This window comes from Mustela putorius, unplaced genomic scaffold (assembly GCF_011764305.1).
Source record: "Mustela putorius furo isolate JIRA1106 unplaced genomic scaffold, ASM1176430v1.1 tig00003859_pilon_pilon_pilon, whole genome shotgun sequence".
Lineage (NCBI taxonomy): Eukaryota > Metazoa > Chordata > Mammalia > Carnivora > Mustelidae > Mustela > Mustela putorius.
In genome coordinates, this window is record NW_025422011.1 from 22,294,237 (window position 1) to 22,321,742 (window position 27,506).

Below are 27,506 nucleotides of genomic sequence, written 5' to 3' on the forward strand. Positions count from 1 at the left end.
CACTCCTACGAGAACCAAGCACTGAGCAGGGATAGCAGAACCCACACTATTCTTAGGCCATTTCAATCCATCCTGATCGATCAACCAGTTAAAAGTGAAATCTTCCCAGGAGATTCCAACCGAACCTTTTTTGGCTGTTTGATGTGGCTTTGCAAGTTGAGGACAGTTGCAGCAGCTGTTGGGAGAAGTAAGTCCTTGTTGGATTGTTTCCGGTGGGGTCTGGGGACCCGCCTCGCAGAACCAGGTCCTGCGGAGGCAGCAGCAATGGAGGCCCAGGGGCCACGTTATATAAGAACAGCTGTACGTGAGCCTTCAAGGGGCCTGCCTCGACAAAGTGAGTTTTACTGGGATTTGAAAATTTGTGCAATAACAACAAGTGTATGACCAATACAATTTTATTCAGTGCAAATCTAAAAAGGAAATCCAAACACCTCGACTGGATGGCAGGCTATAAAGGACGAATGAAGAAGACAAGCCTGATTTAGCAAGTTCCTGAGAGAGATGTGAATACTTAGCTACAGGGACACATAAAAGGGAGGGTTTTATTATTATTATTATTATATTTATTGGAAAAATCTATGACAGTGGTTTTCTATGATAATTCAATATTCTTTCTAATCATTTGGAGACTTTTTTTTTTTTAAAAAACAATGACCCCTAAGTCCCACAAGAGGTCCAATGAGTCCGAATCTCCAGGGTGGGCTGGCCCATCGTAAGTATTTTCCAAAAGCTACTTAGGTGAATCTCCTGTGAATCAGGTTTCACAATCAATGATTTAGGGGCACCTGGGTGGCTCAGTCAGTTAAGTGTCTGCCTTTGACTCAGGTTGTGATCCCAGGTTCAGGTTCCCTGCTCCGTGGTAAGTCTGTTTCTCCCCCTCCCTCTGCCTCTCTAGCTCACTTGCATTCTTGGTCTCGCCCTCAAATAAATAAAATCTTAAAAAAAAAAAAAGAAAAGAAAAAGAAAAAGAATCCTGGTTTAGGAAGCAGGACTTTATCAGGATTTTGACATGTGGACATGGGGACAGAGGGATGGTCAGGGGAAAGCATACAATTAAAGAAGTAGAGGAAAAAGAGTCCAGGGTTTGAGAAGAGTGGACGCATGATTCGGGCAGGATTGTGGATCCAAGCACGGTACAAGACAGAGCAGAGCAAAATAAATTCTCATTTGCAGGAGCAAGATCATGGAGACAGAGGGAGGTCAAGGGAGTCTGAATCTCCTTTTCAAAGTATGTAAAATCCTGCTCTTGACATATGCCATTGCTAATTATACATTAGTTCTCATTTCTAGATGATCCAGATAACTATGTCTAGACAAAAAAGGCGACTGCTCAAAACTTCTATGTTACAATTGAGAATCACTGACTCAAACTATGGCATCAAAGCCCAGAATTCCCTGCACCCCATGGTAACAACTGTAGGTAATCACCGTCATCCCGTCTGCAAATACCAGCTGGCAGATTTCTGTGTGCACATCTCCTCTGGAATTATAAAAAACATACAAGCATATGAGAAAGAAACAGATAGACAGACACTCAGCCTGTTAAACTTCTAAGTGATGCCGACTCTGTCTCTACCGCATACCAATCCTAATATGATCTTCTCTACCTAATACTAGTGCTTTTCAATAATATGATCTTTTTTAGGAGTAGGAGGCTAATCTTAAACATTTTTCTCATGAAATAGTAAAACTTGCGTGTGTGCGATTTTTTTAAGGACATCAGCAACATTCGATGCTTACAGTAATTGATGACGTCAATGGAGCAGGTGTTATTATTCCCATCTAACAGAAACTGGCATAGAGTGACATCAATTGTCCTCAGCTGCCACATTTTGGATTCTGATATATGCCATTCCCACTATTATTCTAGGAAAAAGCATAGCTGAGTATATGTTGCTAAAATAACTTTTAAAAGGTTTTAAAGATTCTCTTAGATGCTATTTCTTCATATGTAAGCATCAGTAGGTGATGTTATTTAGGGCTCATTCTGATATGATGGTTTTCAGTGCCACGAAGGTGCATTTTTATGATTCAGAATATTTGAGGTCACAAATCCCTCAAGCACAAAGATCTTCTCTAGTTCATACACATATTCTCAGAAAACCACACAAGGCTGGTGTGATGACTGTACTCAATAATTTTTTTCCCCTGAGATAAAGACTCATGTGATTTTGTGATATTTAACACCTTATGTTATAATCATCAGGCACACAACTAGTAACATAAAACCAAAATGAAAATAAATCTGACCTGATACAGTTTTGATTATCTAGTTCTTCAGACATTGACATATATGCATTAAATGCCTCACTTGTGCCCACATTGCTTGAGGGGCTGGAGGTACCATGGCAAAATATAAACGAGGTCTCGGTCCTCAACCTGCACCTTTGACAATTACACACATGGATACAACCAGTCAATTAAGAATTTTAAAATGCCTCAAAAGTTATAAAAGAGGGACGCCTGGGTGGCTCAGTGGGTTAAGCGGCTGCCTTTGGCTAAGGTCATGATCCCACGGTCCTGGGATCGAGTCCCACATTGCGCTCCTTGCTCGGCAGGGAGCCTGCTTCTCCCTCTGCCTCTGCCTGCCTCTCTGCCTGTGCTCGCTCACTCTCTCTCCCTCTGTCTCTGACAAATAAATAAAAATCTTTATAAAAAAAAAAAAAAAAGTTATAAAAGAGAGTGATATAATGAAGTCACCAGGAAAGGATTACTTCAGATAAAATGGTCAGAGAGTGGCATTTGAGCTGAGAATGATATATTGTAACAAGACAGGTCTTGAGTATCCTAGACAGAGCAGCAAAGGCAAAAGCTCCAAAATGGAGTGAGTTCATTGTCATATTCAAGGCGTGAAAAAATTAAAAAGGTTAACATCTATAGGAGTGAAGTCTAAGAAGTAGGTAGATGCAGTATCACTGGAAAGCCTTGAAGGTCACATGAAGTTAGGATTTCGTTTTATATTCAACAGGAAGGCATTAGAAAGTTGTAGTAAGAAAATGACACGATTAACATATGTATCCGTTGCACCATGAAATACTCTGAACTAAGAGTGTTCTTGACTACCAAGGAAAAACAGAAGAATGACCAAATTTCTATTCTTATTAAGACCCATTCACAAAGATATTTCTAAAACTGTGGAAATGAAGGGGCATTCAGATTAACAATTACCCTAACCAAAAATGCCACTGATAAAAACAACTCTCTTGCCTTGCCAAGGAACCTACTTTACTGTAGTTTTCCTGTGCAGACCAGGGATCAGTTCATGGAAGAAGAAAGTGCTTCCTCAGGGAGGGCAGACCACCCCAGCATGGCAGAGAAAAATCTACGGGTGAGAGGACCATGACATCTGTCATCCCAATGGGGACATTTATGAGAGTGACAGGGTGCTTTGGACAATTACATCAGAACACCAGGCCTAGGGGCGCCTGGGTGGCTCAGTGGGTTAAGCCGCTGCCTTCGGCTCAGGTCATGATCTTAGGGTCCTGGGATCGAGTCCCACATCTGGCTCTCTGCTCAGCAGGGAGCCTGCTTCCCTCTCTCTCTCTCTCTCTGCCAGCATCTCTACCTACCTGTGATCTCTCTCTGTCAAATAAATAAATAAAATCTTTAAAAAAAAAAAAAAAAAAAAGAACACCAGGCCTAAACTGGAACCACACCTGGTATCTGGGATGTAGAGTCACCCTTGACTGAAGGCTGAGTCTCAACTTGTATCAAACCAACTAGGTGGGTGGGAACAAGGTATCACCATTTCTAAGACTAAACTTCTTTATCAGGCACATGAAGTGGTTGCATTTTTCTCATTGGCTGAACACCAACTACCAAAGCATCTTACTGGAGAGACAGAAGAATAAAGTCCATTTCACACTCACCGTCTATTAGGAGAGCAAATAAACTGTACAGTGGTAGAAGTTTCTATGGTATAAACCAGAGAAACATACATCATGAGAAAAGTGAAGTTAGCAGAGGGCAGGAGTGATAACTCCAATGAAAACACCCAAAAATGCCTCATGGGAGCCCGATGGAACAGGAGCCAAAATTGGGAAAAAGAACAGAAATTTCCATGTGAATCAAGGCGATCAAGGAAAAGATAGGGTCATCTTTGCAGAGTTCTCTGTTCCATTCCAGCCAGAGAGGACAGCACCAGCAAAGGCATTTTAGTGTGCCAAGACCATGGCAGATCCAGGGAGTTATGAACTGTTTTAACTAGGTAATCTTTAAGGTCCTTTATGCAATAAAAGGCTAAGAGTCACCCATTTAATGAGGTCAAATACAGTGTTTAAAAAGGAGATTTTTATTTTTAGTGCCAAAATGTATAATAGCACATAAGGCCAATATTCTATCTCCATTGCTCAGTCACAACTGCCACTCTATCTATTCCTAGTCACATAACTTCTATTTACACTGAGTTGCACACATGCAGAACTTCTTGGCCAGATGTCAAGGAAGTACCTGAAGACCCAGGATAACTATAAACCTGTCCCTAAGGACACAAATTGTTATTCAAAGAGTAAAAAAGGAGAAACTGGGTGGCTCAGTCAGTTAAGCAGCTGACTCTTGATTTCAGTTCAGGTTATGATCTCAGGGTCATGAGATCCAGCCCCAAGTTGGGCTCTAAACTCAGTCTGCTTGACATTTTCTCCCTCTGCCCTGCCCTATCCCATTCCACCCCGCCATGGCCCCAGCTCTCTCTCTCATGGCCCCGCACTCTCTCTCTCTCTAAAATAAATTAAACATTGGGAAGGGTATGCGTTATGGTGAGCACTGTGTATTGTGTAAGACTGATGAATCACAGACCTGTACCCCTGAAACAAATAATATGTTAATAATAATAATAATAAATTAATTAAAATAAAATAAAATAGACAAAAAAGAATAAAAAAAACAACACGGATAGAGCCTGGGGCAGAGTGCTGAATATGCAGGAACACTGAAGATAATGGTAACTTACATTTACTGAACATTTAACAGGTGTCAATTCAGTTAATTCTCACAGTGCTCATAGGACCTAGATAGCCACATTTCCATTTCACAGATGAGATAACTGAGGTATGAACTAGATAAGATCTTGCCACAGGGAACCTATTTGGAAATGAAAGAGCTGAAATTTGACAGCAAGGAGTTTAGCTCCAGGATCCATGCTTTAACCAACAATACTGCCTACCTCTCAACAGGAGTGTCAAACTGTGGTAGAGAGCTCATGCTGTGTGCCCAGTGTTCCCTGATTCGTCTTTACTTTAAAATAACCTCAGGAAAGAAGTTGGAAAAACACTAGGTGGCTCTCAATAGAAACTTTCTAAATAAATAAATTATATATCTATAATATATAATAGATAATATATTATCTATTATATATAGATATTATATAATATCCATTATATGTAGTATAGTATATAGTATAGTATATATATAATATAGTTATTATATTATATCTATTATCTATTATACATATATACTATTAATATAATATAATATATTATATATATATATATATATATACACACATATATATATATATATTTGCAATGAGCAGAGACAATGAATTTTCAAAATCACATTCCCATTTTCTAATTCAGCAGTCTGACCCCAAGGTCAGAAGCCTTGTCCTGTAGGTCTATCCAAATCTGCATGAAAAATTTAGTTGAGTTCAAAGGACATGATGTAAGTGGATTGGCCAAGGTTCTCATGGAAACAATGACAGTTTTGATCAGTTGTTTGGATATCATGAAAGTTGTAGGGTCTTGAAGGTAAAAGAACTCCATGTGCTAGTTTCCTCTGTTCATCATTTAACAGAACCTCAAGCAGAACAGCGATTAAAGGAGATTTTGTAAGGATGATGGTGGTAATAACAGTAATAAGGTTAATGCAGCTGTATTATGCTTGCACAACAATGTAAAGCTTACAGTCTTTAAATGTGTGGCGTCCCATTTAATCCTAGTAACACATATACCCATTTAATCCTAGCAACACATATAGTCCAATTTTACCCTTTCACTGACAAAGACTCAGAGAGATGCAGTGCCTTTTTCAGTACAAGAGCTGGGATTTAACCTCAACTTTCTCAGTCGACCAGTATCTCTTCTTCTCCTCCCACTTCTGTTTCTCAAACTGTTAAAAATTTCAGCCAGCCACCATGATTTTACTTCAAAAGAACCAAAAGCCACAGCACACAGACCCAGGCTTTAATACTCTAACTGCCCCAGTTTCCATATAGAAACCCTAAAACCCCACACTGCATAATCCCTGGCCTAATCCCTGAATTGTTGAGGGAGGAAATTTGAAAACTGATGAGTTTAGCCAGTGAGGGGTCATATCTTAACACTGGGAGCTGAAGAGAGTACCAAAGCAGACTGCCCCTCCTGCAAAGGGCCAGAAGGATGGAGGGCATGGCTAAAAGCTGCTTACCAACACAGGACTCCCCGGACAGTGAATAGGTCCCATCGTCATGGAAACCGCTTCTGCACTCACAGTGGTACCACCCTGGCAGGTTAACGCAGCGGGAATGGTTGTGGCACTCAATGATTCCCTCTGTGCATTCATCAATATCTGCCTCAGAGAAAAACACAAGCCCACCAGGACATTAATTTCTTTTGACACTAACCTTTCAGTAAACACCTAAAACATGCTCATGTCAACAGATCAGTTAAAAGTGGTTAGGTACCTAAAATGAAAGTTACAGGAAGAACCAAATCCCATTTTTTTCCAGAATCCAAACAAATGGAAAGCCAGGGATGGGTTCTCATATACTGAATAATAAATGAGAGCTGATGGTCATGAAGGCATCCTACCTACAAATGTTGTTGGCTTCTGCATAACCAAAAAGTAAACTGAGGATGTTTGGCACACTTTTGGTATTGAGTATATATGGCTTTTCTCAGATTCCCTGTGTCTAAAACAGTAATTCCAGATATTATTTGCTGTTCTCTGAAAAGTCTATGAACAAATAAGCTCAGAGAACTCTGGGTTTAATAGTGTTGAACTGATTTTTTTATATTGTCCTATCAAAGAGACTTATCCTATTCATAACTCCTGCAAAACTTAGGGAGGAGAAAAATAATATGCACTGTTTCCCAAATTTATTTGGCTAAGGGATGGATTAGTCCTGTGAGACTATTTTGGGGAGCATATGTGGGGAATTACTGTTCTAATTCTTTCAAAGCTTAAGGACTTGGTTTATGATAGTCAATCAGAGATCCTCATTCTTCAGTCCTTCCTTTTTATTATTATTATGTTGTTGTTGTTAGCCAGCTTATAGTACCTCTTAGTTTCTGCTGCAGTGTTCAGTGATTCATTAGTTGCATATAACACCCAGTGCTCGTCACCACACGTGCCCTCCTTAATCCCCTCTTCAGTCGTTCCTGATGAAAGGACATATACTGGGCTTTGTTTGCTCTAGGATCTGACTTATAAGCAAATGCCTAGATCATGTACAGATTCTCTAGCCCAAAGGCTTGCCTCTGAGCTGGAGTTGACACCACTGCAGAAAGACAAGCTGTCAATTGTTATGCCAGGGTCAGCTCATTCTTATAGAATCTCTCCATGTAATTTTTTCTTGGAATACAGCCATTGTTGGCTAGAAATCTTTTACTAGGTCTCCTGGAAATAGCTGAACTATGCCAGTCTTCTACAAATAGAAATCTAATTAATATTGGGATATAACACATAATGAATAAAACACATTTTGGAGTCTTTTTCAGCAGTGCCCTGCTGTGGGCATTGGCTCAGGGGCAATCAGCTACCAGTTGTTCTATTACCTTGACATGTCCTAAGGTGTGCAACAGGGCTGTGAATGTAGTCTGCAACCTGTCAGTCTCGTCTTGTGGCATTCCAGCCAAGTAAGGAGAGAAAAAGTGTAGCTCTTTATACTGGGCAAATCCAGCCTTTTTTTTTTTTCTTTCCTTTTTCTTGTTCCTGCTTCTTTCTTTTTCTTTTCTGCCAACTGCCATCTTCTTCCTTTATTTATAATTTTTTTCTTATGTTCAATTAGACAACATATTACATCATTAGTTTTCCATGTAGTGTTCAACAATTCACTCGTTGCATATAATATGCAGGGTGCATCATATCACGTGCCCTCCTTAATACCCATCACATGGTGACCCTTCGCTCTAACCCCCCTCCCTTCTTAACACTCAGTTTTTTTCCCAGAGTCCAGACTCTCTCATGGTTTGTCTCCCTCCCTGATTTCTTCCCATTCAGATTTCCCTTCCTTCCTCTATGGTCTTATGTTCCACATAAGAGTGAAACCATATGATAATTGTCCTCCTCTGCTTGACTAAATGCACTTAGCATAATCCCTTCCAGTTCCACCTATGTTGATGCAAATGGTAGGTATTCATCCTTTCTGATGGCTGAATAATATTCCATTGTATATATGGATCACATCTTCTTTAACCATTCATCTGTTGAAAGGCATCTTGGCTCCTTCCACAGGTTGGCTGTGTTGGACATTGCTGCTATGAACATTGGGGTATAAGTGCCCCTTCTTTTCACTACATCTGTATCTTGGGGGTAAATACCTAGTGTTACAATTGCTGGGTCATAGGGTAGCTCAATTTTTTTTTTTTTGCAAGATTTTATGTATTTATTTGACAGAGAGAAATCACAAGTAGATGGAGAGGCAGGCAGAGAGAGAGAGAGAAACAGGCTCCCCGCTGAGCAGAGAACCCGATGCGAGACTTGATCCCAGGACCCTGAGATCATGACCTGAGCCGAAGGCAGCAGCTTAACCCACTGAGCCACCCAGGTGCCCTGGGTAGCTCTATTTTTAATGTCTCAAGGAACCTCCATACTGTTTTCCAAAGTGACTGTACCAGGCTGCATTCCCACCAACAGTGTAAGAGGGGCCCACTTTCTCCACATCCTCACCAACATTTGTTCTTCCCTGTCTTGTTAATTTTAGACCTTCTAACTGATGTAAAGTGGTATGTCATTGCGGTTTTGTCCTTTATGACTTATTATCATTCAGCCCATATAATTCTTTGACAGAGAGCATCCCTTACTTTTTCTTATTAATTCTTTATTTTTTTAAGGTTTTAATTTTAATTCCAGTGCAGTTAACATACAACATTATATTAGTTTCATGTGTACAATAGAGTGATTCAACAATTCTATACATGACTCCATGCTCATCAGGATAAGTACACTATTTAATCCCTATCACCTGTTTAACCCATCCCCCCCACAACCCCACTAATAACCATCAGTGTATTTTCTATAGTTAAGAATCTGTTTCTTGGTTTATCTATTTTTTTGCTTGCTCATTTGTTATGCTTCTTAAATTCTACACGAGCGAGATCATATGGTATTTGTCTTTCTCTGACTGACTTATTTTGCTTAGCATTATATTCTCTAGCTCCATCCGTGTCATTGCATATAGCAAGATTTAATTCTTTTATGGCTGAATAATATTTCATTATATATATACACCATATCTTCTTTGTTCACTCATCCATCTAAGTATGCTTGGGCTATTTCTAACATTTGACTATGGTATATAATGCTGCAATAAACACAGGGTATATGTATCCCTTCAAATTAGTGCTTTTGTATTTTGGGGGTAAATACACAGTAGGGTGATGACTGGATCAGAGGGTAGTTCTATTTCTAACTTTTTAAGGAATCTCCATGGTGTCTTCCCAGTGGGTGCACCACTTTGCATTCCCACATTAGGGTTCTGCATTAGGGTTCCTTTGTCTCCATATCCTCTCCAACACGTGTTTCTTGTGTTGTCGATTTTAGCCACTCTGACTGGTGTGAAGTGATATTTCATTGTGGTTTTGATTTGCATTTCCCTGATGATGAGTGATGTGAGCATCTCGGCATAAGTCTGTCTTTCATTTATCATACGTGTGTCTTCTTTGGAGAAATGTCTGTTCATGTCTTCTGCCTATTTTTTAATTAGGTTATTTGTTTTTTGGGTGTTGAGTTATTTTAGGTTTTCTTTTTTTTTAAGATTTTATTTATTTATTTGACAGAGAGTGAGAGAGAAACACAAGCAGGGGGAGCAACAGAGGGAGAAAGAGAAGCAGACTCCCCACTGAGCAGGGAGCATGATGTGGGGCTCGATTCCAGGACTCTGGAACCATTACCTGAGCTGAAGGCAGATGTTTAACCCACTGAGCCACCCAGGCACCCTTGATTCATTTCTTTCTTATATAGTAGATACTAACTCTTTACTGGACATGTCATTTGCAAATATCTTCTCCCATTCCATAGGTTGCCTTTTAGTTTCGTCGATTGTTTCCTTCACTGTGCAGAAACTTTTATTTTGAAGTAGTCACAATATTTTTGCTTTTATTTATTATTATTTTTTTGAAGATTGTATTTATTTATTTGACAGACAGAGATCACAAGTAGGCAGAGAGGCAGGCAGAGAGAGAGGAAAGGAAGCAGGCTCCCTGCTGAGCAGAGAACCTGATGCGGGGCTTGATCCCAGGATCCTGGATCATCACTTGAGCCAAAGGCAGAGGCTTAACCCACTGAGCCACCCCGCTGCCCCTTATTTTTGCTTTTAATCCCCTTGTCTCAGGAGACATATCTAGAAAAATGTTGCTAGGGTCAATGTCAGAGACATTACTGCCTCTGCTCATTTCTAAGATTTTTATAACTTCAAGTTTCACATTTAGGTCCTTAATCCATTTTGGGTTTATTTTTGTGTATGGTGTGAGAAAGTTGTCTGGGTTCATTCTTTTCCATGTAGCTGTCCAGTTTTCCCAGCAACATTTGTTGAAGAGAGATTCCCATTATATATTCTTACCTCCTTTGTCAAAAATTGATTGACCATATAATTGTGGGTTTATTTCTGGGTTTTCTCTTCTGTTCCATTGATCTATGTGTCCGTTTTTATGCCACTACCATGCTGTTTTAAGTACTTCAGTTTTGTAATATAACTCAAGGTCTGGAATTGTGATTTTTTATTTTCTCTCTCTTTTTTTTTAAGACATTTGTTTTAGAGACAGAGTGCATGGAGATGAGGAGCAGAGGGAGAAGGAGAGAAAAACTCAAGCAGACTCTGCACTGAGTGTGGAGCCCAGCAAGGGGCTCCATTTCACAACCCTGAGATCATGACCTGAGATGAAATCAAGAGTCAGACGCTTAACTGACTGTGCCACCCAGGTACCGGTTTTTCTTTTTAAACATTGATTTGGCTATTTGTGGTCTTTTGTAGTTCCTTACAAATGTTAGGATTGTTTGTTCCAGTTCTGTGAAAAATGCTATTGATACTTTGGCAGGGATTGCTTTAAATCTATAGATTGTTTTGTGTAGTACAGACATTTTAAACAATATTTATTCTTCCAATTCATGAGCATGAAATACCTTTCCATTTGTTTGTGTCATCTTCACGTTCTTTCATCAGTGTTTTATAGTTTTCAGAGTAGAGTCTGGACAAGTTTATCCCTAGACAATTTATTATTTTTGGTAGAACTGTAAATGGGATTGTTTCCTCATTTTTCTTTCTGCTGTTTCATTATTAGTATATAGGAATGCAACAGATTTGCACACACTAATTTTATACCATGCAACTTTAGTGAATTCATCATCAGTTCTAGTAGTTTTGTCATGAAGTCTTTCAGGTTTTCCACATAATAGAATGATGTCATCAGCAATTAGTTTCACCTCTTCCTTACTAATGTGGAGGCCTTTTATTTCTTTTTGTTGTCTCACTGATGTCACTGGGATTTACAGTACCATACTGAATAAAAGTGGAAATCCTTTTCTTGATCCTCACTTTAGGGGAAAGGCTCTCAGTATGTCCCACTGACTATGATGTTTGCTGTGGGTTTTTCATATAAGGCCTTTATTCCACTTAGGTATGTTCCCTCTAAACCTACTTTGTTGAGGGTTTGTATCATGGATATTGTACTTTGTCAAATGCTTTTTTCCCCCCACTATTGAAATGATTATGTAGTTATCCTCTTATTGATATGATGTATCACACTGATTTGCAAATGTTGAACCACTCTTGTATCCCAGGAATAAATCTCACTTGATCATGATGAATGATTTCTTTTTAATGTATTGTTAGATTTGGTTTGCTAGTATTTTGTTGAGATTTTTTGCATCTCTGTTCATCAGTGATATTGGCCTATAGTTCTCTTATTTTTTTTTAAAGATTTTATTTATTTATTTGACAGACAGAGATCACAAGTAGGCAGAGAGGCAGGCAGAGAGAGAATGGGGAGGAAGTAGGCTCCCCGCCAAGCAGAGAGCCCAATATGGGGCTCCATCCCAGGACCCCGGGATCATGACCCGAGCCGAAGGCAGAGGCTTTAACCCACTGAGCCACCCAGGCGCCCCTAGTTCTCTTATTTTGTTGTAAATTTATCTGGTTTTCATATCAGGGTGATACTGGACTCACAAAATGGATTTGACAGCTTTCTTCCTCTTCTATTTGTTGAAATCATTTGAGAAGAATAGGTACTAACTCATCTTTAAATGTTTGGTAGAATTCACCTGTTTAACCATCTGGTCCTACACTTTTGTTTTTTGGCAGTTTTTTAAATTACTGATTTAATTTCTTTGCTGGTATTTGGTCTGTTCAAATTTTCTATTTCTTCCTGGTTTTGTTTTGTTACATTATACATTTCTAGGAATTTATACATTTCTTCTAGGTTGTCCAATTTGTTGGAATATAGTTTTCCATTTCTTTTATTTCTTTTACAATTGTTTATATATCTGTGGAGTGGGTTGGTATTTCTCCTTTTTCATTGTGATTTTATCTGGGTCCTCTCTCTTTTTTAATTATTATTATTTTAAAATTTAATTTTATATTAATTTAATTTAATTATATTAATTAAATAGAAATTATATCAATTAATTTAATTTAATTATAATTTAATTTAATTTAATTTTTAAAATTTAATTTAATTTTTTAATTTAATTTTTTTCAGTGTTCTAAGGTTTATTGTTTATGCACCATACCCAGTGCTCCATGCAATACGTGCCCTCCTTAATACCCACCATTAGGCTCAACCAACCCCCACCTTCCTCCCCTCCAAAACCCTCAGTTTGTTTCTCAGCGTTCACAGTCTCTCATGGTTTGTCTCTCCCTCTGATTTCCCCCAACTCACTTCTCTCCTCCCAATGTCCTCCATGTTATTCCTTGTGCTCCACAAGTAAGTGAAACTGTAAGATACAGATGTAGTGAAAGAAGGAATGTTCATAGAAGGAATGGCTGCAGTCGCCAAACTATGGAAAGAGTCAAGATGCCCTTCAACAGAGGAGTGGATAGAGATGATGTGTTCCATATATACAATGGAGTATTATGCCTCCATCAGAAAGGATGAGTATTCAACTTTTGTATCAACATGGACAGGACTGGAAGAGATTATGCTGAGTGGGTTCTCTCTCTTTCTCTCTCTGGATGAATCTGGCTAGAGGTTTATCAATTTTGTTGAACTTTTCAAAAAACCAGCTCCTGGTTTCATTGATTTGTTATATTGTTTTTTAGTTTCTTTTTTTGTTTATTTCCACTCTAATCTTTATTTCTTTTCTTCTGATAGTTTTAGATTTCATTTCTTTTTTTCTAGCTCTTTTATGTTCAAAGTTAGATTTTTTTATTTCCGATTTTTCTTGCTTCTTGAGGCATATGTTATAAACTTCCCTCTCAGAACTGCTTTTGCTGCATCTCGAAGATTCTGGACAATTATGTTTCCATTTGTTTCCGGGTATTTGTTAATTTCTTCTTTTATTTTCTGGTTGACCCATTCACTCTTCAGTAGCATGCTGTTTAATCTCAGTGTTGTGTTCTTTCCAGATTTTTTCTTATGCTTGAATTCTAGTTTCATAACAGTGTGGTCAAAAAAGATGCATGGTATGACTTTGATCTTTTTGACTTTGTTGAGACTTGTTTTGTGACATTAAAAGGGATCTATCTTTACTTTCCATTTCTCTGTCTTCCAGATCATTAATTCATTCTTCTGATTCCATTAGTTTATTTATTCCATCAAATGTACTACCAAATTTCATTCATTGTGGTCTTCATCTCTGATTGTTTTTTTTTTTTTAAATCTCTTTGTTAAATGTCTAATGACATCCTTCATGCTTTCCTCAAGTACAAGAATATCTTTATGATCGTTATTTTTAAATTCTCTATCAGGCATACTACTTATTACTTATCTCTGTTTCACTTAGGTCTCTTGCTGTGATTTGGTCCTATTATTTTATTTGGGATATATTCCTCTGTCTTCTCATTTTGTCTAATTCTCTGTATCTGTTTCTCTGTGTTCGGGAAGGCATCTACATCATGTCTTGAAAGGAATGGACTTGAGAAGAAGAGGTCCTTTGGTGCCTCAAGTGTAGTGTACCTTGTTCCTCAGAATTTGGTGCTTTTTAGGTATCTCCTATGTGTGTTTTGTGTGCCTTGCTGTAGTCCTAGACTCTTTTTCCTACAGTCCAGTTGTCCATGGATGCTCTTTTCTCCTGTCATTGGCAGTGTTTGGTCCCTGGCTTGGTGGGATATTTTAACAAGGTATACACTGGTTTGCTTGTGAAAAGCAACCTGCCATCACTGCCACCAGAAATGAAGCCCTGCCAAAGACGCTGGTCAGGAGATGGGGTACCAGTGAGGCTTGCACTGGTCTTCTGGTTGTTTCAGTACTGGGACTAAGGAAAGCTTTAGTGGAAAGGGCAGATCCGCCCAAGTGTTGGGGGCAGGTCTTAGGGTAAGCATGTTGGATAGTGAGTTGGAAAGAGTGTTGGTGCCATCCTGGTTCTTGCACATGGTCCTGTGTTTATGCTGAAGGGCAAGGGAGAGAAATAGCATGTGCCAGCTTCTTTTTTCCTGGAGGGGTCTCCCTGTGACACTTGCCTCTTTAGGACAGGCTACTTCTGCCCCATTGCTACTTCTACGCTATAACTCTGCTGACTTTTTTGCTATCTTTTTAAGGGTGGGACTTAGCTTGCTAAAGTCTTCTGGGCTATCCTGAAGTGGAGCCTGCTGATTTTTAAAATTCCAGGCTTTAAGTCCTGCTTGATCTAAGAACTCACGAAATTCAGCCCCTCTCACTGTCAAAGCCAAGTGTCTTCTCCATATAGGTTCCCTGGTGTGACAGTGTCTTTTTCATCCTTTTCAAAGATCCAGGCTCCATCTGGACCACAGACAGTATCTGCATGCTTATCTGCATGCAAACTGTATCTGCATGATTTCTGCCTTCTTCTATGTGGCCTAGTCTCTATCTCTGGTTGTTATGTTTGTTCTGCCAGTCCTCGGGTCATTAGTGGGGTTATTTATGCTGATGTGCGTATTATTTAGCTGTATCCATGGGACAAGGTGAGCTTAATGTCCTCTTATTCAGCTGTCTCCACAGACTCCAACCACATCTCAGGTTTCTAAATGTAATAAGCCCACAGGAGCCAGGAGCACCTTCAGCTACTATAGTCAGGTTGTTTGTACATGTATTATAAATCCCCAGAAAATGAATTTTAAACAGCTATATTATAATTTTTAAAATTTTACAGACGTGATATTTTGCGAGACATACCTTGGACCACTGAAATTTTTAAAAACTGAAATACAGAGGTAACTTGAGGCTATGTATCATAGACCAAAAGAGCTGGCCCTAGCTTATGGAGCCAGTTCAGTATTTTTTTTAAAGATTTTATTTATTTATTTGACAGAGATCACAAGTAGGCAGAGAGGCAGGTAGAGAGGGAGAGGAGGAAGAAGGCTCCCCACAGAGCAGAGAGCCTGATGTGGGTCTCGATCCCAGGACCCTGGGATCAGGACCTGAGCCAAAGGCAGAGGCTTTAACCCACTGAGCCACTCAGGTGCCCCAGTTTAGTATATTTAAATACAGGTCACCAAGAGAAACAGGTGTAATGAGAAGACTGATTTTCAAAGATAGCTTCTTCATGTAAGGCTGTAAGACAACTTTCTGCAATGGAGAAGCAACAGATTCTATCTCAGACACTGATTTCCAAAGCCCCCAGAAAGGTGGTCATGATACCCACACATCCTGTCCCTTCTAGACTTCTGACAGTATTCAGGTAACAACCATCGAACCACAGTTATTATTTTGAGGAATCAGGGAATACACAAGCAAAACCTTCTCAGATAACCACAATAATCACAAGTCCTAGGTTTACATCTGCTGCCCATTTCCTTCTCAAAACCATACCAGTTTGGAGGATAAATTATCTGAACATCTTTCAAATACTTCCTCTAGCACTCAATTCAAATGTTCAATTTCTAGGAGAAGCAGGAGTGGTGAATCATGTGCAAAAATCTTTTCAATTCACATATATTTTTATTCCCAAAATGGGGATAATAGTAAAAGAGACTCTTAAAGTCTTTTGTGATTCAGCAAGACAGAGTTATCTGTGCAGCATGGGGAACTGTGAGAGTAAAGACAACCAGTTATATGTCTACAACTGGCCCCAGAGACACCAGTGAATCCCTCCCTGGCTTGCAATGAAAATGAAAAAAGTAGTGGAAATGTCCCTTGCCTGGGAGATGCAGTGTGCATAGCAGGTTCTGGCAAGTCACTAGGAATAACCAAGACTCCTCACATACCAGCACCTGATAACAAGGCTGCACATTTGTTCTACAAGGTCTACAACTGAAGTCAAAATTTCCACTTTATATGCAACCAGACTACATGTGAGAGGTGCTCACATTTTCATTGCGTTCATAAGATGGCCATTTCTTCTACATAGTTACAGCAGTATTAAACCCAAATATGGAAAACACTTAAAGGCCTTACAGTGACATTTTGGGGACTTTAAAAATTATAAATTGGTAATGGCTGCCTTGGTCCTCAGAGATTTGTTTCTCCCGGTCACACTTGCCACAGGCAAACAAACAAGACAGATGCCTTGGGAAGAGGGTCTCTGCAAGTTCACAATGGCATCTAACACTTTCTCAATGAATTCTCATGAATTACTGAACCTGTGTTGGGAAGGTCATTGAGAGGACATTACTGCTGGGTGACCAGAGAGCTGGACCCAAGAAATCAGAAGCTCTGCAGCCCCTCCCTAATTCTTGCAATATACACTGTTCCCACAGAGAGAGCTGTTTTCAAGGACACAGCCTTGAGAGAGCAATGTGTTTTTGAGACCATCTGAACATTATACATAATTGAACACAGTGAAGGCCTCTGTATAAACTTTTAAGATTCTGGCAGATGGGTGAAGAGATCTACTCATCTTGCAATTGCTTAAGACAAGCCTTGTAAGTTAAATTCCTTTGTGTATTATGCCTGCCACCTACTAATCTGCAGTGGTTTGCTTCCTTCTTCTGCCTCTCCCTGTCCTGCATGTATAAAGGCCACTTGGCAAACCAAAAAGCTTGGCTGCATCACACAATGGGTTACTCATTTCAAAGGAAACAAACAAAAATTATATATCATTTTTCCTTCCTATAAAAAGTCCTAGGGCTTTGCTTAAATCCCAGTTTAATCCAGCACAGACCTGAAGACATGGCAGAGGAAACAACAGATGATAAGGAATTCTTGGAAAGAGAGAGAGCAACCTGGGGGGATGGGATACAGGGAAAGGACAGGGAGAGACAATCCTCAAGCAGACTCCCCACTCAGCATGGAACCTGACATGGGACTCAATCTCACAACCCTCAGATCATGACCTGAGCTGAAATCAAGAGTTGGATGCTTACCCAACTGAGTTACCCAGGCCCCTTTTTTGTTTCTTTGTTTTGAGAGAGAGCACAAGCAGGATGAGGGAGAAGGAGACTCCTGGCTGAACAAGGAGCCAGAAGTGGGACTCGATCCCAGAACCCTGAGATCATGACCTGAGCCCAAGGCCAATGTTTAACTGACCGAGCCACCCAGGCATCCCTATGATGGGGGATTCTTTTCATTTATTTATTTATTTATTTATTTATTTGACAGAGAGAGAAAGAGACAGGGAGACAGGAAACGAGCAGGGAGAGTGGGAGAGGGAGAATCAGGCCTCCCACAGAGTACGGAGCCTGATATAAGGCTCAATCCCAGGACCCTGGGATCATGACCCAAGCCAAAGGCAGAGGCCTAACCAACTGAGCCACCAAGGTGCCCGATGGGGTATTCTTAAAAGTGGAACCTACAGGATTTATTTCTATATCCTCAGTGTCACATGTCTGCTACTAAAACTCACCTTATAGCGTAGGTCACACAGGAAACAAAATGGCAAAATCAAGTTCAAAACTAGCTAGAACTTGTATCTGTCACTACTCTATCAAATCATCTTATTGACAAATGAAGAATGATTCACACAAATATGTAACATTCATTCAATTCTATAATAATTGCTAAGCTGAAAACATGACATGCTCAAGAGGATATCTGTGCTGTGGCAGATGCAGAAGCAAAGATATGATTCCTGAAATACAAGTGCTCATGACAAACGGGAGGAGGTATACAAGCATCCTTTAAACTCCAGTCAGTATCCCTTTCTCCAACTCCTCCAGACTCACATGTCCTCCCTCTCATAATGGCTCAGTGTATATTCCCCCATCTATTTAAGCACATGTCTTGCTCTATCACAGTAAGGCCCCTTTATTGTCCATCACTCAAATCCAAATTTCCCCAAGAAGAGAGACATCATCTTACATTTATATTTATATTTCTAGTGATAGTGAGTATCAAGTAATATGAAGGCATGAAATAAAAGTGTGTAAAAATGATTGACAATGGATTGAATGAAAAAAATAATGAAAAAGTGCTGAAATAGAGATTCAAAGTACGACAAGATTTCCTACTGTTTGCAAATCACAAAGATACAGTATCAATTCACAAAGCTAAATAAAATGGGGTTAGCTTAACGTTTATATGTTATTTACCTTGAAAAGACAACATATAGTTTCTATTTAATACTTTGTTTCCAGGTCTAATTGTCAGAGATTTTTAAGGTGGAATAGGCAACAAAAAGACACATAGCTCTACCTACTTCAATGAACAATCCTACTTGTATCTTGAGATTTTTTTTTTATCACAAAGAAAACCAGGTAACTATCAGAGGGTTTTCCATAGGATGTGTCCTAAGGGACACATTTAATCCTATTTGGAATGTACAATGATATTAGTATTAAAAGCCATTTGCAAACAAATCCTTAGATTCTTGCAAAATTCTTATTTCTGGAGTTAGATGAATCTCTTCCTTTACCTGATCTCTTCTGTCTCAGATGTGCTATTTGGAAATTTGTGAAATTAATAGTTTATCTCAAAGCTTATTGTCAAGGATATAGTATTGCATATCATATTAAAGGATTAAAGTTCACAGGGAAGTAGAGGCTCAAGAAGCAGTTGGATTTTACATTTTTGTGGGTTTTTTTGCTTAGAGAAACAGAGAGATAGCATGCATGAGTAGGGGTAGGGTGGAAGAAAGAGAGAGAGAATCTCAAGCAGGCTCTCCATCCAGTGCAGAGCCTGATATGGGTCTTGATCTCACAACCTGAGATCATGAACTAAGCTGAAATCAAGAGTCAGACTCTTAACCAACTGAGCCTCCCAGGTGCCCCAGATTTTATCTTTTCTAAGGATTTGTGAAGTGAGGCAGTTGAGTGATGGGAAAAACTTTGATACTTTCATCACTTGACAAAAGTTTTTTGAGCACACATATAGGAAATGCTGTATCACACTGTGTGATACAGAGGTGAAAAGAAAATATCTGTGTGCTCCAGGTACTTATAGTCTATCAGGGCAAACTGGAATGTGAAAAAGTAACCATGGTTAACAGAACATGGACTTGAGAAAAACATGATTCAAATTCCTGCTCACCAACACACTAATATATTGTATAGATTCTTCTATATCTTTTTTGTCTCATCGGTAGATGTTGGGAAAATAAAACCAAACTTTACAGGATTAATGAACAAAAAACTCATAAGCAAAATCTGTTATATTTCTCCTGTTATACAGAATATTAACTTTTAACTCTATATACTGCTAAAAAAAAATAGATAAAGTGGATGAAGTTAGAGTGTGTTTTGCTAAGCAAATTATGCCAAAGAAAGAGAAATACTATACGATTTCACTCATATATGGAATTTAAGAAACAAAACAGATGAGCATCTAGGAAGGGGAAGAAAGAGAGAGAGAGGAAGCGAACCATAAGAGAGAGGACAAATTGAGGGTTGATGGAGAGAGGTGGGTGGGGGGTGGGCTAAATGGATGATGGACATTAAGGAGGGCACTTGTTACTATGAGCCCTGGGTGTTATATGTAAGTGATGAAACACTAAATTCTACTCCTGAAACCAGTATTCCACTATATGTTAATTAGAATGTCAAGAAAAATTGGAAAAGAATTAAAAATTAAAAAAAATTAAAAACATAAAACAAAAAATTAATATTAACTTGTAATTGAGAAGCCGGTCAGGGGTACCTGGGAGGCTCAGTGGGTTAAAGCCTCTGCCTTTGGCTCAGGCCATGATCCCAGAGTCCTGGAATCAAGCCCCACATCAGGCTCTTTGCTCAGCAGGGAGCCTATTTCTGCCTCTCTCTCTCTCCCTGCCTACCTGTGATCACTGTCTGTCAAATAAATAAATAAAATCTTAAAAAAAAAAAAAAAGAAGAAGAAGGTGGTTAGGACAGAGAGGTGATGTCTGGATCTTTAAAGATACTCATGTGGATTTTGAGATAATTCTCACATTGTAAAACACTGAGGAATAGAATCTATGAGTCTATAATAAACACCACATAACAACATGGATTCTCTCCCCTGAAAGTCACATGAAATTAAGTGGAATCAGTAACATAAAGTACCAAAAATATAGCAAACACAAAGCTTGTTATTATTTAATATTTGCTGAATTCCAGGATTGCACTGATCATACAACATGCCTCAGAATATTTAAGGGAAACGAAAAAGATAAATTAGTGAAATAGAGGGACTGTGAGATAGAAACAGGCTAGTTCTTTCAACTCTCCTTCTCCTTGGTCACCCAAAGGTATGTCCTGAGCATACCTCCTTGGCAGATGAGCGAGCCCATGTGACTGAGTTCTAGCTCTAGAGCTAGAAAAAATGTAATTACAGTATAAGCCCACAAAAATGCCTCATGTGAACCTCCATGCTATTTTCACTTTCTCGTTGGAGGCTACTGTACAGGGAAACCCTGAAAGCTACATGATTTTTTTAAAAAAGATTTTATTTATTTATTTGACAGAGAGAGAGATCACAAGTAGGCAGGGTGGCAGGCAGAGAGAGAGGGGCAAGCAGGCTCCCTGCAGAGCAGAGAGCCTGACATGGGGCTCAATCCCAGGACCCTGAGATCGTGACTTGAGTCGAAGGCAGAGGCTTAACCCACTGAGCCACCCAGGAGCCTGTAAAAACCACGTCTTAAAAATGGTAGTGCCTAGGGGGCACATGGGTGGCTCAGTGGATTAAAACCTCTGCCTTCAGGTCAGGTCATGATCTCGGGGTCCTGGGATCAAGCCCCATGTCTAGTTCTCTACTCGGCAGGAAGCCTGCTTCACCACATTCCTGCCTGCCTCTCTGCCTACTTGTGATCGCTCTCTCTGTCAAATAAATAAATAAAATATTTTTTAAAAATGGTAGTGCCTGCATGACTATGGAGAATGGAGCCCTTCCACAGACCTGATACTGTCATGGATTGTTTATATGAACAGAAGTACACTTCTGTCTTATTCAGCAACTACACCATTGTAGGCTGCTTTACTGCTGCAGCCAAAATTTCCTTATTGTTTTGATAGACCCCTTTCCATATGAAGGAGAAATGCAGAGGTCCGAAGTTATGAAGACACAATCTCTAAAAATAAAGCAAGCACACGAGAAAAACACCTTAGCACCAATCACAGATTAGAGACTGCTAAAGAGGTGGGAGAACTTTTGCGCTGGAATGAGACAAAGCTTTGTAGTCAGATATACTTGCTGGAATCTTGGCTCTGTTAATACCAGTCGTGGGACTCTGAGCAAATCCTTTATCTGTTTTCAGCTTGGTTCTTAAATGAAGATGGTTTTACCCAGCTCATAATGTTGCTTTAAGGATTGAATGAGATCAATGTAAGGCTACTCTACAGAGCTAGGCAGGCACTCGTTAGGCTTGCAATAATTAACATTCTCTAATTTCTAATCCCTGTTTGGCCACAGAGGAGTTATGTGTCCATGCCAAGACAGTCCAAGTCTCTAGGCCTCAATTCTCATATGCAAAATGAAAGGAGTGTGTTATAGCACAATCTCTTTAACTCTTCTCGGTTTAACACCCCAGAAGATGAAAAACTGGGTTTGGGGCTTAAGCCTTCATCTGCTACTGACCAACTGAATGCTTGCTATAAGTTTTAAGCAACTTCAGTTTCTTCATTAGTCAAATTAAAAAATGAATGTTTTGTGTGTGTTACAAACAAAGCTCCAATAAGGTACAAAGAAACTCTGGAAGTCAAACAACTGCTGCACAAAATATATGATGACATCACTCTTACTGTTTCTTCTTTGTAAATTCTGATTACCCACTAGTTTCAGTCCATTAAACTTAAAGGTGCCGGCTATTAATAATGGTGTCGATGGCATTGGTGATATGGCTCTGTGCCTTCTATAAATCTTCCTTACTGACTTGGCACAAGAGAATCAGTCTCTTCCCGGTTGAATGCTTCCAATTTTATCTCTGATGTCCTTCCTTTTTTGGCTAAACAAGTGATTCCCAAATTCTTCCATAAAGACCCAGTCTATTCACACTCAAACTCTTCTCTCTAGTCCTGAGGCTCTCTGGTCCCCATCTCTAAACTGGCCTCTAACACAAGTTCATATACACATTTATTATTACCAGCAGATTAGCTACCCTCAGAGGTCTCTCTTCAACCTCACTCTGCCCAAAGCACTTCACAACACGTATCTCTATATTTCAAACTCATTTTCCTCCCTGACACACCTTCCTAGCTCTCACTCCTCACCATCCAGAAAAAAAAGGTCAAAGTTCTCATAATGGCTTACAAAGTTATAGGATCTATAACTGTAACTAAAAGACTGCCTGTTCTTATCTCTTTGAATGTATCAAACACTGTTCCTTTCACTTACCCAGGACAGGTACGCTGACTTCCTAGCAATTCCTCAGGCAGACCAGGCATGCTTTTGCCTTTGCATGCTTACTTGCCCCAGCTCAAATACTTTCTAGCTTTTCTCTTGCTAGCTTTTCTCCTTTGCATTTATTGCCACCCAACTACTTTGATCTTTACATAGGTGTCTTATTTGTTTTCTTTCTCCTCCCCTTCCCAAAAATGTCAGCCCCATTTGGGTAACATGAAGACAGAGCTGGATCTGGAAACTAAGGTGTACAAAAATGAATACTTGTTGGATATGTGAAAGACAGAGGAAAGGAAGGAAGCTGCACTAGAGATTCTTTCTTTGATACGTTTTGGAAATCTGCTTTGCATCTACTCTCTAGCTCTGTTGCCAACTCCATGTTCCAGTCTCTTGTTTTTTCAGACCTGAATGACTACAGTGTCTCCTAGAGGGTATTTCAGTCCCTATCCTCTCTAATGTCTCTAAAAATATTAGACTAATGTTCCCAAAACTAATGACTCAGCAAAACTTAATTAAAATAACACTAGCTATTCTGGCATTCAATACTTGAGCTTAGGTAAGTCATTTTCTAACTCAATACATTAATTATTTAATTTTTATGATAAACAAAGATTAAACTGATCAAAGTTTTTCAAGCAGAACTGTAGACAGCACTAGGTTTCCATGATGGTTTTCTTAAGCAGAACAGTTGAATCTCTAGATAGACTCACCTTGAGGGATCACTGAGCAGCTATACATTTCTGTAGCATACATCTATTAAAGTTTTACTGCATATAAACATGGGTTTAAAAAAATTGAATAAGATCATTTGCATTTCCAGTCTGAAATTCCTATTATTCTGTGATTTTATTATATCCCACTCCTCTAGTAATTACAAGCAATCATTACTGTAAAAACCTCCTGGGGCGCCTGGGTGGCTCAGTGGGTTAAAGCCTCTGCCTTCGGCTCAGGTCATGATCCCAGGGTCCTGGGATCGAGCCCCGCATTGGGCTGTCCACTCCGTGGAGAGCCTGCTTCCTCCTCTCTCTCTCTCTGCGTACTTCTGATCTCTGTCAAATAAATAAAATCTTAAAAAAAAAAAAAAAAAAAACCTCCTGCCAGGCATTCAAAGCATAAATAATCTGACCTCACTTTACCTACCAATTTGCTTTTATTTCTTAGAGTTCTTCAGTAATAAACCTTTGCATACTCTGGCCTGGTAGTCTTAGAATCTACATATCCTATATGCAATTTCACCTCATGCTTCCCACCTTGAAAGTGATTTTTTTTTAAATTAAAATCCAAGCACAAACATTAATTAAACAAATAAGTCTACTTCCTTTTCTCTGAATTCCCAAGCCTTCAAGAGTTTAACCTCCCTATTTAACTCTTACATCTATTCTATTTGGAATATTCCATTTCTTGCTATAGTTTCTCCCCCTACCAAACAGAATGGTTAAACATCTATCTGTTAATAATTTTCTGTCTCAGTCACTCTGAGAAACACTTTATATTCACTACTTCATTTGATCCTCTGAATAACTCTGACATAATTTGAGCAACCTTAATTTTATAGAAAATAGAGGCTTAGATGTTTAAATAATATGCTCATAGTAAAGCATCTGGAAAGCTTCAGAGTGGTAATTTAAACCAATGTCTATTTGATACAAAAATACATACTATTAGCCATTATACCATATAGCTCCTGCATACTTTAAAGGAAGAAGCAGTCCCTGTCTCTCCCTTTCTCTCTCTCTCTCTTGCTAATCAACAACAGAAATTTATTTCTCACAGTTCTTGGCTGAAGTCCGAAGGTCAGGGTACCAGTATGGTTGAGTTCTGGTGAGAACCCTCTTCTGGACTACAGATTGTTGACTTCTTATGGTATCCTCACACAAAGCTGCTCTTTTATCATCACCTTTTATCATCACGGCTAAGCACCATTTCAGGCCTACAACTAACTTAATTCATTGTTAGGAAAAGATTTTCTGGTGCTATATAAATACTTGAGTGAAGATTTCAGCCAATGATATCACAGAGAAGGCAGAGTTTGGAGTCCAAGTCTAACCAATTCAACTGCTTTCTATAATGAAAATAAACACTCCTCCGAGGAAAATTAGACCTCTACTAAGAAGGAACTTAATATGCAATACACAAGAAAAAATTATTATACACCTAAAGAAATAAGAAAATGTGACCCATGTCAAAGAGAAGAAACAGATAATAGAAACCAACTCTAGGGATGCCTGGATGGCTCGGTGGGTTAAGCCTCTGCCTTTGGCTCAGGTCATGATCTCAGGGTCCTGGGATCAAGTCCGGCATCACATTGGGCTCTCTGCTCAGTGGGGAACTTGCTTCCCATGCCCCTGCCTGCCTCTCTGCCTACTCGTGATCTCTCTCTCTGTCAAATAAATAAAATCTTAAAAAAAATAAATAAATAAACCAACTCTAATCTTAACCAGATGCTGGATTTAGTACAACAAACTTAAAATCAATCAATCAATCAATCAATCAATCCAGGGACTGAAATAAAAACACTGAAAACTGAGCAGTTGAAAACTGTTGAAAGTTGAAAACTGAACAGACTTTTATTTTAACAAAGATGGGTTTTCTACCAGGTGTCATATCCAAGTATTTAGTAGAGTACTGATCAGAAAATAAGAGTGATGAAAATACGCAAAGCTGGAAAAAGACAACCAGAAGGGATAAGAGAAAAAGTACCTGGTGCTCACACAAGGAGAGAAGAATGCATGCTTCCACAAGCTGGACTGGACATTCTAATTCATTGGATAATACAAGATAGAGTATGATCTTGCTTTGATAGTGCAGAATAATTAGTCCTATATTAAACATTGCTCTGGCCTCAACAATAATCTTAAAAGCAAGATGAAAAAGGATATAATTATGTATATGCATATTAACTGTCTAAGAAAAAAGGCTTAGAAATATTTATAGGAATATAAAAATATCCAGCATTCAACAAGATCAAATCAATATTGACTAGCACTCAATAAAAAGTTACTGGCATGAATGGAAACAGAAAAATCTAACTCAAAATGAAGAGAAAAATAAATCATTTGATGCTAACACAAACCTAAAACAGATGTTAGAATTAAAAGACAGAACATGTATTTATATGTTTAAAAAACTAACCAGAGAGATGAAGTGTATGTGTGTTTCTGTATTTATATGCACACATATGCTCTATATTATATATTTTATATATATATATGTGTGTGTGTATACATATATATATGTACACACACACACACACATATAACATACACATACAAACACATAGCTCCAAATTAAGCTATTAGAGTTAATAGTTAAAATAAGATGAAAAATGAATTGGATGGGGCTTTTGACAGATGAGATGTTACAGAAGAAAAAATCAGCAAACTTCAAGACATAGAAATAGAAACTATCCAAAATGAATATAAAGGAAAAAGAAAATAAAAGGGACTCAATGAGCTATGTGGGTAAATAAGTGGCCTAATATATGTATAATTGGAATCCTTGAATAAGGAGCAGGAAAACAGGGGAAAATATCCCAAATGTGTTCAAAACTATAAGGAAACAGATCCAAGAAGCTCAGTGAGCCCCAAGTGCAAGAGACATGGAGGAAAAAAACCATGAAATCACACCATAATAAAACTTACCCCAAACAGTGATAAAGTAAAATAAAAATAAATAAATGAATAAATAAATAAAATAAATAGTAAAAGCAACAGAGAAAACAAGACATGTTACATGAAGACAAGCAAAGACAAGCAAGTCAGCAGATTTCTTTAGTAAAATAATGTTAGGGGAAAAAACAAAATAACAGGCAATAAAAGAAAAAAAAAGCCTATCAACTTAGGATTCTATACCTGGCAAAAATAAATTTCAAAAATGAAGTAAAATAAACTTTCAGACTGATAAAAGCTGAAAGGACTCATCACCTGCCTTTTTGTACTACATAAAATGTTAAAGGGAATTCTTTTGACAGAAGGAAAATAGTAACAAATAAAAATATGAACATACATAAAAGAATGAAGGATACTGGATAGAAAGAAAATTATTTTCTCCTTAATTTATTATTTTTACTTAAAATTTTATTTTTATTTAAGATTTTTAATTTTAACTTATTTTATTATGATTTAAACCTCTTTAAAGAATTTTGGCTATTTATGCAACAACACTATATTCTGGGGTTTAAAACATGAAATAAAATGTATGACAACAATAACAAGAAGGCTAACAGGGAAAGAAATGGAAGTATACTACTGTAATTTTCTTATATTATACATATGGTAGCATAATATCACTTGAATTTAGCCATTTGTAATAATTTAAAGATGTAAGCTATAAACACAAAGCCACCAGTAAATAATAAATGATTTATAAGTAATAAGGAAACAACAGAGACAAAATAGACTCCTAAAAATTACTCACTGGAGAAAAAATACATTAAAAAGTAGAAAGGGAACAAAGAACAGATGGAACAAATGGAAAACAAATAGCAAGATGAGAGACTTTACCCATATCAATAATCACACTAAGTGTAAATGGTTG

At 38.5% G+C, this 27,506-nt stretch overlaps 1 protein-coding gene across 2 annotated transcripts in view; it reads right to left on the reverse strand.

Annotated features, from left to right (window-relative positions):
• The window catches only part of NELL1 (neural EGFL like 1), an 831,926-nt gene that overhangs the window by 37,672 nt on the left and 766,748 nt on the right, over positions 1 to 27,506 (reverse strand). The window contains exon 16 of one of the 2 annotated variants that reach the window (XM_004752143.3): positions 6,403 to 6,543. The exons of the other annotated variant lie outside the window; for it this stretch is intronic. Within the exon in view, the coding sequence (XP_004752200.2) occupies positions 6,403 to 6,543 (141 nt within the window). The remainder of the gene's footprint in view (positions 1 to 6,402; positions 6,544 to 27,506) is intronic. 2 annotated transcript variants of the gene reach the window in all.